The 10,961-nt window shown below is 52.3% G+C and overlaps 2 protein-coding genes across 5 annotated transcripts in view; one reads left to right on the forward strand and one right to left on the reverse strand.

Annotated features, from left to right (window-relative positions):
- Positions 1 to 1,108: 1,108 nt before the first annotated feature.
- LOC119472016 lies at positions 1,109 to 7,101 on the reverse strand. Of its 2 annotated transcripts, XM_037740375.1 has the most exons (4): positions 6,733 to 7,101; positions 6,043 to 6,104; positions 5,455 to 5,638; positions 1,109 to 1,517 (listed from the first exon to the last, which is right to left on the reverse strand). In XM_037740375.1, exons 1-4 carry the CDS (start codon positions 6,903 to 6,905, stop codon positions 1,133 to 1,135), a joined length of 804 nt encoding a protein of 267 aa, XP_037596303.1. In that variant the 5' UTR covers positions 6,906 to 7,101; the 3' UTR covers positions 1,109 to 1,132. The 2 variants fall into 2 exon arrangements, with proteins under 2 accessions (XP_037596303.1, XP_037596304.1); XM_037740376.1 differs by lacking the exon at positions 1,109 to 1,517 and having other exon boundaries at positions 5,442 to 5,638.
- Positions 5,425 to 10,961, forward strand: part of MMD2 (monocyte to macrophage differentiation associated 2) — a 43,143-nt gene continuing 37,606 nt past the window's right edge. For 2 of the 3 annotated variants that reach the window (XR_001826783.2, XM_017533765.2), the window contains exon 1: positions 5,425 to 5,667. Coding sequence is in view for 2 of the 3 variants with exons in the window: in XM_017533765.2 (XP_017389254.1) it covers positions 5,621 to 5,667 (47 nt within the window). In the remaining variant the exon portion in view is untranslated. Of the gene's footprint in view, positions 5,668 to 9,884; positions 10,049 to 10,961 lie in introns of those variants that run through there. The other variant, XM_017533767.2, reaches the window with a different exon arrangement.

Raw genomic sequence — 10,961 nt, forward strand, 5'->3', positions numbered from 1 at the left:
GCGCCAGCCTTTAAATTTTTTAAGAGACAGGGTCTTGCTCTGCTGCCCAGGATGGAGTGCGGTGGCACGATTGTAGCTCACTGCACCCTCAAACTCCTGGCCTCAATTGATCCTACTTCAGCTTACCAAGTAGCTCGGATTATACGTTTGCACCCACCACACCTAGCTAATTTTTAATTTTTTGTAGAGATGGGATCCTGCTATGCTGCTGGTCTTGAACTCCTGGCCTCAAGAGACCCTTCCACCTTGGCCTCCCCATGTGACGGGATTACATCTGTGAGCCACAACGTCTGGCATGCTTGCAAAACTTTCAAGTGCCACAAACCTGGCCCTGGTGGCTACTGGTGCTACCTTGATACCTTGAGAAGACGAGAAACAGGGACAGATGGGGAGTTTTTTTTTTTTTTTTTTTTGAGATGGCGTCTCACTCTGTTGCCCAGGCTGGAGTGCAGTGGTACAATCTCAGCACACTACAACCTCTACTTTCCAGGTTCAAGCAATTCTCTTGCCTCAGCTTCCTGAACAGCTGGGATTACAGGCGCACACCACCATGCTTGGTTAATTTTTGTGTTTTTAATTGAGATGGGGTTTCACCATGTTTGTCAGGGTGGTCTCGAACTCCTGACCCCGTGATCTGCCCACCTTGACCTCCCAAAGTGCTGGGATATCAGGTGTGAGTCACCGCACCTAGCTTGAAGGGAGAGTTTTGACTAGGTGAGGTTGATGGGGCTGATGTACTTAGTGTGAGTTGTCCCTGAGGCAGGGGCCTCAGTTTCCACCTGGAGATGGCATGGCCACCCACTCCCAGAGGTAGTGGAGAGAGGCTTAGGTGACCAGGCTGGGCCAAGCTAGAGCCCACAGAGGTGGCAGGAGGCGAGTGTGGCTGAAGGGAGACAGAGTCATTAGGAACTCAGGTGAGCTCGATCAGGTGAGGCGGTTGGGGGGACACTCCTGTCTGGAGAGGCGAACCTGCCACCTGCCGTAGGCCTGTCCCTAGCTGCTGCCTGCCCCAGCCCCATCCCTGTCTCATCCCTCGTCCCACTCCAACCCCACCTCCTCCTGAGCAGGAGTCAGGCCCTTGGTTGCCATAACAACTGGATCCCGGCAGTAAAAATAGTAACTAATTTTTTATTCAACTTCTTTTGCTCTTGGAGAAAAAGAAAATCCATTTCTGGGCTTGAGTTTCACTTTGGGGGTCCCCTCTGGGGCCCTGAAATTTCCACTGCCAAGGTCTGCTTGAAGGTCGACAGCAGGCCGGGGCCAGGAGGAGGGCAGCGGGCCACGGGGCCTGGACAGGTCCAGCCCCAGCCTCCTGGGAGCTGTGGTTACCAGTGGCAGCCTGGGCCTGGCCGGGGCAGAGGTGTCGCTGGTACCTGGGGACAGGTGTGTGTCCCGGTGCAGTGGACAGTGAGGCCTGGACCTGCGGGGTCAGAGCAAGGGTCGTAGAAGTCAAGGTCAGGGCAGAAGCCATGGCATGCAGGGCTTGGCTTGGCTTACTTCTGTTTGACATCTGTCTCCTGGAGGTCTGAGAAATCACCAGAACAGGAGTTCTGTGTCAGGAAATCAGCCTACGGCCCAGAAAACTGGGCTCAGGGCAGTCCTACCCCCACAGGGCCTGTGACCTTGGGAAGGACCCCTAGCCCATCAACCTCAGTTTCCCTCATCAGCAGGAGGGCATAGGAGGCATTCATCTCTCCTATCCGAGGTCTCACTTGTTCTGTGATTTGTGATGCCCAGCAGGGAACTCATTACCCAACCTGGCTGGGACACGCACGTGCAGACGCCAGACACACAACAGAAACAAGACTTCAAAAATGTGACTGCTCCTTACTATGCACCAGTGCTCAAAAGGTCATTTCTTCTGTTTCATTTCACTGTTTTTCTTCTTCTTTTTTTTTTTCCTCTTTTTTCTTTTTTTGAGAGGAAGTCTTGCTCTGTCACCCAGGCTTGAGTGCAGTGGCACAATCTCGGCTCACTGCAGCCTCCGCCTCCTGGGTTCAAGCAATTTTCACGCCTCAGCCTCCTAAGTAGCTGGGATTACAGGTGTGTACTACCATGCCCGGCTAATCTGTTTTATTTTTAATAGAGTTGGGGTTTTGCCATGTTGGCCAGGCCAGTCTGGAACTCCTGACCTCAGGTGATCCACCTGCCTTGGTCTCCCAAAGTGCTGGGATTACAGCCGTGAGCCACGCGCCTGGCCTTTTTTCTTTTTATTAGAGATGGGGTCTCACTCTATGGCTTAGGCTGGAGTGCAGTGGCGCCATCACAGCTCATTGCAGCCTCCAACTCCTGGGCTCAAGTGATCTTCCTGCTTCAGCCTCCTGAGGAGCTGGGACTGAAGGCACATACCACCATGCCCAGCTAATTTTTAAATTTTTTACATAGATGGGGGTCTCACCATGTTACCAAGGCTGATCTTGAATTCTTGGCCTCAAGCGATCCTCCTGCCTCAGCCTTCCAAAATGCTGAGATTATAGGCATGAGCAGTGGCTTGCCCCACCTGGTTTTTTAAAAAAAAGATAGATGCCGGGCACAGTGGCTCACGCCTGTAATCCCAGCACTTTGGGAGGCCTAGGCGGGCGGATCACGAGGTTAGGAGTTCAAGACCAAAATGGCCAACATGGTGAAATCCCGTCTCTACTAAAAAATACAAAAATTAGCTGGGCATGGTGGCTCGTGCCTGTATTCCCAGCTATGTGGGAGGCTGAGGTAGGAGAATTGGTTCAACCGGGACCCGGGAGGCGGAGGCTGCTGCAGTGAGCAGAGATCACGACATTGCACTCCAGCCTAGGCTACAGAGCGAGACTCCATCTCAAAAAAAAAAAAAAAAAAAAAAAAAAAAAAAAAAAAAAAAAAAAAAAAAAAAAAAAAGATAGATATGTGAGAGAGGATTTATTTGGAGAATTGGCTCTTGTGATTGTGGAGGCTGGGGTTGGAGGCTGAGATGTCCCACAATAGGCTCTCAGCAAGATGGAGGCCCAGGGATGCTGGCAGCATGGTTCAGTCCAAGTCGGAAAGCCTCAGAACCACAGAAGCCAATAGTGTAACTCTCAGTCCAAGGCTGAAACCCTGGGGGGCTAGGGGGATGGGGTATGGTGGGGAAGGCAGGGGAGGGACATTGGCGCAAATCCTGGAGGCAGAGGTTGGAAAACCTGGAGTTCTAATGTCCCATGGCAGAAGAACATCTGGACTCCAGGAGAGAGAGACCATCAGCTACTTTTTTTTTTTTTTTCCTGAGATGAATTCTTGCTCTGTCATCAGGCTGGAGTGCAGTGGTGCGATCTTGGCTCACTGCAACCTCCACCTCCCAGGTTCAAGCGATTCTTCTGCCTCAGTACTTCTCTTGAATAGCTGGGATTACAGGCACGTGCCACCATGCCCAGATAATTTTTGTGTTTTTAGTAGAGACAGGGTTTCATGATGTTGGCCAGGATGGTCTCGATCTCCTGACCTTGTGATCCACCCACCTTGGCCTTCCAAAGTGCTGGGATTACAGGTGTGAGCCACCGAGCCCAGCTTCTAATCCATCATCTGCCGCTTCTAATCCACCATCAGGGTAGTCCAGTGGGCTTTATCTCCTAAGCATTCCTGACCCCTCCTCTGGTCCCCACCTCAGCCATCTGCACCTTACCCCCCAGCCTCCAACCCTGCTGTGGCCTCTGAAAGCATCTACCTGAAACCCTCTGGTCCTCCCCAGTGGGAGTGCTGAAATAAATTAGATGGAGTCACTTGCAATCCCAGCACTTTGGGAGTGCTGGGGCAGATTACCTGAGGTCAGGAGTTCAAGACCAGCCTGGCCAACATGGTGAAACATAGTCTGTAGGAAAAAAAATGCAAAAATTAGCCGGGCATGGTGGCGACGCCTGTAGTCCCAGCTACTCGGGTGTTTGAGGCAGGAGAATCGTTTGAACCTGGAAAGCAGAGGTTGTAGTGAGCTGAGATCCAGCCACTGCACTCCAGCCTGGGCAACAGAGTAAGACCCCATCTCAAAAAAAAAGAAAAAAAGGTGGAGTCCTTTGTCTTTTTCTTTTCTCGTCCTAGCTCCCTGGGGGCAGAGGGAGTGGGTGGAATTATCTTCTGAATGTTTCGTAGAATCTCAAATAAAGCATTGTTATATTAATAATAAGGAACAGAGGGGTGGGGAAGGTGGGTGAAGTGTATGTGCAAAGGAGGGGACTTCCCTCAATTCGGGGACCAATCCTTGGGTTCCCCAGGTGCCAGTGGCATTTCTTTGGCATGGAAGGCTGTCTTCCCTCCATTGGTCCCCAAGGGTTCCAAGCCTCCCTTAGGGTGATTAGTTTTCCAAAGCCGAGAAGCTGGCCCAGGTCTCCTAAGGGAGAAAGCTGGATATTGTACTTGGGAATCCAGTCACCAGATGCAAATGTTCCTGCCATGGGGGTCACAGGGGTCTCTAGAGTCACAGTCTGGGGTAAGAGGGTTTCCTGGAGGCTCTGACCCTTCCCGGGCAGTTCACTTGGTGCCCTTGAGCCCCCAGCCTTGCAGGGACACAGGGTGGTGGTGGGGGAGCGGAGGAAGAGTTGGGAGACAGGGGGAATAGGACCACAGGTAGGCCTGGCTATACTGGGGACGATGGGCACAGTATCCCCTGTCCCTCCAGCCCAACCCGGGCCAGTGGGGACAGAAGGCAGCGGCTCTGTCTATTCTTCACCGCCTTTTTTCTCCTCACTGGAAAAAGTACTGTCGGGGGAGACCTGGGAAAAAGGGGCTGGATTCAGAAGTCCCCCATCCACTTCCCACTTCCTCCACCCCCCACCAACCCCCCCCCACTTTCCACTCCCTCCACACCCAGGTCCCCCACTTCCCCCAGTCCCCCAACTTTTCACTCCCCCATTCTCAGGTCCCTGCTCCCCTCAACCCCCCACTTCCCACGCCCTCCATTCACAGGTCCCCTATTCCCCACCAATAACCCACTTCCCACTCCCCCCAACCCCTCCACCCCCCCCAGTTCCCACTGCCGCCCCTTCCCACTCCCCCACTCTCTCAACCCCCCAACTTTGCACTCCACTCATCCACCCCCACTTCCCAGTTCCTTCTCACTCCCCCTACTACCACTTCCTGTTGCCTACTCCAGTAGCCCCCCCACCCCGCGCTTTCCCGCTCCCAGCAAAGGCAAGAAGAAAGGGGGCCAGGAACAGGGCCGCCCCAGGCCTGGGCGATTGGTGGCTCGCGGGCGCGCGGTCAGGACGCCCCCCGCCTCGCCCCGCCCCGCCCCAACCCCTTACGCCCACTTTCTTACCCCTCCCTCCCCCATTCCCTTGTCCTGCCCACCGTCCCTCTCCCCGGTGGAGGCGGTGGGGTCGCGGGAGGGAGGGGGCCGGGCCCAGGCGATTGGCGGCGCCCGCCCCGGAGCCCCCCCGCGCCCCCGCCTGCTCGCCCTCCCCGCCCCCGCCACCATCTGCTCTGGATTTGGCGTCGGCGGCTCCGGACGCCTACAGCTCCGTCTCCGGCTCGGGCTCTGACTCCGGCTGCGGGTGCCGACCCAGTCCCTCCGGCCCCAGCTGCGCGCCCTCCAACCTGCTGCTGCGGCCGCCGCGTCCCCCAGGTTCTGAGAGGCGCCAGCGCTCTGAGCCCGAGGCCGGATTCCCATGGAAGCGCCGCGATGTTCGCCCCCCGGCTGCTGGATTTCCAGAAGACGAAATACGCGAGGTGAGCGGGGGCCGCGGGGGTCCTGGGGAGGGGGTGCGCATGGCGGTGGCGGGGACCGAGGGGCCGCTTTGGCTCCTGGGCCCTGCTGCCTGGAGCACTAGAGGGGATCAGCGGACCCCTGATCCCCGCCCGAGGAAACCGGGACCCAGGCAGCCTCGTCTTCGCGCTGGAATGGAGTAACCCGGGCGCCCGCGCCTCCTCGCTCCGCAGGGGGCCGTTGGGCTAGTCGCTTCACTTCTCTGAACCTCATTTCCACGTTTGCAAAACGGGGGCTATGGAGTCCCCGTTCCCCGGGCCCCCGTGAGGATGAAGCCAGCTGGTCCTTGCAAAGCACTTTGCACAGCGCCTAGAGCCCAGTTACGCTCGGTCACTTACGCTGGGTCTCTCTTGGGCACTCTTGTTCAAGGGAAAAGGCGTTGATACCACCTCTGTCCACCCTTCCAGCAAGTCGGAGGAAAGAGTAAGGGCTCTTGTCAGGTGGAGAAACTGAGGCTCAGGGCTCAGGACGGGCGGGGGGCACCTGTACATCCTGGACTTTTCATAGTGTGAACTCCGCGGTCCCGGCAGAACCTCGGTTTTGTAAAATGGTAAATAACAGATGCTGTGATAGCTAAGTAGAAGTTAGGCTCCTGTTGCTTGGAATTCCAGCTAAGGGGGTGGGCGTGGGGATGGACCTTTCTCCTTTCTACCTTTCTTTCTTTCTTTCCTTTCCTTTTCTTTTCTTCTTTCTTTAATTCAGAGTTTCACTATTTGTTGCCCAGGTTGTAGTACAATGGCCCAATCTCTTGAAAGGCTCACCACAACCTCTGGCTCCTGGGTTCAAGTGATTCTTCTGCCTCAGCTTCCCGAGTAGCTGAGATTACAGGCGTGCGCCACCACGCCTGGCTAATTTTGTATTTTCGGTAGAGAGGGGGGTTTCACCATGTTGATCAGGCTGGTCTCGAACTCCCGACCTCAGGTGATCGGACCGTCTAAGCTTCCCAAAGTGCTGGGATTACAGGCGTGAGCCAAGGCGCCCCGCCCCTTATTGCATTTCTTTAAGATTTTGTTGGGATGTGTGCTTACCTGGAAGCTGGCATGAAAAATCCCCTCCTAAAGTTGCTCCTTGGTCCCCAGTGGTCTTTGGGGAGCACAGACCGTTCTGGTGGGAGCAGCCCCCAGGACCTCTTTGGAGGGTGCACCAGCCTGTCCTCCAGGTCACCTTCCCCCCTCTGCCACCTGGGGTCCCCTGCCTTCATGAACAGAGGGGCCTGGTGTGTACTGAGGCTTCAGGGATGGTGAGTAGGAGATGGGTTGGCAATATTTTTTCTGCTCACATCAGTGTGGCTTGTTACTTGCAAGTGGTTGTTGAGAATCCCTGGTGTCCCTGAAGTCTCTACAAGTTCTGGTCAGATTGAGCACAGCTTGACAACAGAAGCACAGGGCGAGGATGGTGTCCAGGGTAGCGAAGGCTGGGGGACAGGACTGAGCCCTTCCTTCCCGGTCCGTCTCACCCTCTGTTTCCCCCTGGAGGACACTGTGAGTGTGTCTTTCATAAACTTGGGGAATCCCACCCGGAAATATGATGCACTGGGAAGGACTTGAGGGTGTGTTCCTGCGGATTTTCTTGGCCAGACGGTGGGACTGGACTTACTTTTTTTTTCTTTTGACAGGGTCTCGCTCTGTCACACAGACTAAGGCTGGAGTGCAGTGGCATAATCATAGTTCACTACAGCCTCAGACTCCTGGGCTCGAGTAATCCTCCTGCCTCAGCCTCTTAAATAGCTGGGATTGCAGGTGTGGAACACCACCACGCCCAGCTAATTTTTTTGTTTGTTTGTTTTGAGATGGAATCTCACTCTGTCACCCACTCTGGAGGGCAATGACACGATCTTGGCTCACTGCAACTTCTGCCTCCCTGGTTTAAGCAATTCACCTGCCTCAGCCTCCCGAGTAGCTGGGATTACAGGCGCCTGCCACCATGCCCGGCTAATTTTTGTATTGCTGGGGTCTTGCCATGTTGCCCAAGCTGGTCTTGAACTCCTGGCCTCAAGTGATCCTCTCACCTTGGCCTGCCAGAGTGGGCACTTGGACTTGTAAAGGCTGGCTCCAGAGGATTTTGTGAGACGTAAGTTGGTGGACTGTTCACGGGAAAGGGCGGAGCCCTGGGTTGAAGGCTGTCGATGATGACTTGAAGGAAAGGAGCTCTGAAGTCTCTGCAGCCAGCCTGTGCCTACCCCACACCTGCTGTGTGACCCTGGAAGATGTCTCAACCTCTCTTGACCCCAGTGGGTTGATCTGTGAAGTCAGGAGAGCTGGTCTAAATGATCTCTAGATTTGGACACTCGTGCTACCTGCTCTGGAATTGGAATGGGGATCTGGAGCTGGGGCGTGGGCCAGTCTTTGACACTTGGGCTGATGCGGCTTCTATGAGTGATGGGTCCAAGGAGGAAATGGATCACATGGATTAGTCCTATTTCTGTTCCCTTCCTCGTTGTGAACCCTTACAACTGTACTGTCCACAAATTAGGTCTGTAATAAAGGCTTCTTGATGAAGTATTTTTGTTTTTGTTTTTTTTTTTTTGAGATGGAGTTTCGCTCTTGTTACCCAGGCTGGAGTGCAATGGCGCGATCTCGGCTCACCGCAACCTCCGCCTCCTGGGTTCAGGCAATTCTCCTGCCTCAGCCTCCTGAGTCACTGGGATTACAGGCACGTGCCACCATGCCCAGCTAATTTTTTTTTTGTAGTTTTAGTAGAGACGGGGTTTCACCATGTTGACCAGGATGGTCTCGATCTCTTGACCTCGTGATCCACCCGCCTCGGCCTCCCAAAGTGCTGGGATTACAGGCTTGAGCCACCATTTTTGGTTTTTTTTTGAGATGGAGCCTCACTCTGTTGCCCAGGCTGGAGTGCAGTGGCGCAATCTTGGCTCACTGCAACCTCCACCGCTGGGGTTCAAGCAATTCTGCCTCAGCCTCCTGAGTAGCTGGGATTGCAGGTGAGCACCACCATGCCCGGCTAATTTTTGTGTTTTTAGTAGAGATGGGGTTTCACCAAGTTGGCCATGATGGTCTTGATGTCTTGACCTCATGATCCGCCTGCTTCGGCCTCCCAAAGTGCTGGGATTACAGGTGTGAGCCACCGCACCTGGCTGTGATTTTTTTTTAAAGATAGGATCTTACTCTATTGCCCAGACTGGAATGCAGTGGTGTGGTTATAGCTCACTGCAGCCTCAAACTCCTAGGCACAAGTAATTACCCTGCCCCAGCCTCCTGAGCAGTTGGGACTACAGGTGTGCACCCCCATGCCCAGCTAATTTTTTTTAAAAAGTATTTGTAAAGATGAGGTCCCACTATGCTGCCCAGGCTGCTCTTGAACTCCTGGGCTCAAGTGATCCTCCTGCCTCAGCCTCCCAAAGTGTTGGGATTACAGGCATGAGCCACTGCACCCAGCTGATTGATTGAATGAATTTAATGGTATACTCCAGTGCTGTCCATGAGAAATATACAAGTCACAGATGTAGCTTCATTTTATTTATTTAGTTTTGAGATGGAGTCTCACTCTGTCACCCAGGCTGGAGTGCAATTGCACAATCTCAGCTCACTGCAACCTCCGCCTCCTGTGTTCAAGCGATTCTCCTGCCTCAGCCTCCCAGAAAGCTGGATTACAGCCACGCACCAGCATGCCTGGCTAATTTTTTTTTTTTTTTTTTGAGATGGAGTATCGCTGTTGTCAGCCCAGGCTGGAGTGCAGTGGCAGGATCTTGGCTCACTGCAACCTCAGCTTCCCAGGTTCCAGCAATTCTCTTTCCTCAGCCTCCCGAGTAGCTGAGATTATAGGTGCCTGCCACCATACCCAGCTAATTTTTGTATTTTTTAGTAGAGACGAGGTTTCACCATGTTGGCCAGGGTGGTCTCAAACTCCTGACCTCAGGTGATCCACCTGCCTTGGCCTCCCAAAGTGCTGGGATTATAGGAGTCAGATACCGTGTCTGGCCAGCTTTAAATTTTCTAGTAGACATTCAGTTTAATGTGTGCCTAATATTCCATCTTGTTATAAGAAGGTAAAAATAAACAGGTGAAATTTTTATAATTTTTAGAATATATCAACATGCAATCAATATGAACAAATTATTTATGAGGTATTTTATATTTATTTCCACCACAAGTCTTCAGCATCTAATGTGCATTTTATACTTACAGCCCATCTAATTTGGACTTGTCAATTCTAAGTACTCAATAACCAAATGTGGTTCGTGTCTACCATATTGATATCTTCTGTGGCGACAGTATTCCAAATTAATGCTGTGTGACATTGCGAAAGATGCTCTCCTTGGAGCCTCTGTTTCTCAATGGATGGATGGGCCAGCTAATTCCTAGGTTCTATCCTAGAGTCTTTGATGTAAGTAACCATCTGGTCACCTGGAATGGTTTTTGTACGTAAAGAAACTTTCACATCATAAAGCTGTAAGAATTAAGACAGTATGGTGTTGGTGCATGGTTGGACAAATTGACCAGTGGAGTAGAATAGAGAGGCCTGAAACAGATTCATGCATGTAAAGGCATTTTAAGCTGTGTGTAGTGGCACATGCCTGTAATCCCAGCTACACCTGAGGCCAAGACAGAAGAATCACTTGAGGCCAGAAGTTTGAGAACACTCTGGGCAACATACCAAGATCCTATCTAAACTTTTTTAAAGGCATTTTATTTTTACGAAAGATGGTGTTGTTGATAAACCTAGGCAAGGATGGTCTATTAAATATATAGTACTGAGACAATTATCTATTCAGATGAGAACAGTGGAACAGGAGCCCTACCTCACACCATGCAGAAAAGACACTTCTAGAGGGATGAAAGATGTAAATGAAATAAATAAAAAACTTGAAAATTTTGAGAATCTATAAAAATAACTTTTGACTTCAGGATAAGTAAAGATTTCTGAAGGTACATAAAGTACAAAATGTTAAAAAAAAGATTGATGAACTTGACTACATTAAAAATTAAGTTTCAGACTGGGGAAGGTGGCTCATGCCTATAATCCCAACACTTTGGGAGGAAGAGGTGGGAGGACTGCTTGAGCCCAGGAGTTCGAGACCAGCTCGGGCAACATGGCGAAACCCCATCTCTACAAAAAATACAAACAATTAGCTGGGCTTGGTGGAGCGCGCCTGTAGTCCCAGTTACTCAAAAGGCTGAGGTGGGAGGATTGTTTGAGCTGGGGATTGAGGATGCAAGTGAGAGGAGACTGCGCCCTGCACCACAGCCTGGGTGGCAGAGGGAGACCCTGTCTCAAAAAAGAAAAAAAAATACATAAT

The sequence above is a fragment of the Cebus imitator genome, unplaced genomic scaffold, assembly GCF_001604975.1.
Source record: "Cebus imitator isolate Cc_AM_T3 unplaced genomic scaffold, Cebus_imitator-1.0 Scaffold82, whole genome shotgun sequence".
NCBI classification, from domain to species: Eukaryota; Metazoa; Chordata; class Mammalia; order Primates; family Cebidae; genus Cebus; species Cebus imitator.

Coding starts and splice junctions, on each gene's coding strand:
- LOC119472016 (XM_037740375.1), bottom strand. CDS start 6,905: ATGAAGGCAGGGGACCCCAGGTGGCAGAGGGGGGAAGGTGACCTGGAG. Junction 5,639..6,042: donor GTGCCCAAGAGAGACCCAGC/GTAAGTGACCGA, acceptor CTGGAAATCCAG/CAGCCGGGGGGCGAACATCG. Junction 1,518..5,454: donor CCCGAGCCGGAGACGGAGCT/GTAGGCGTCCGG, acceptor TCAGACCTCCAG/GAGACAGATGTCAAACAGAA.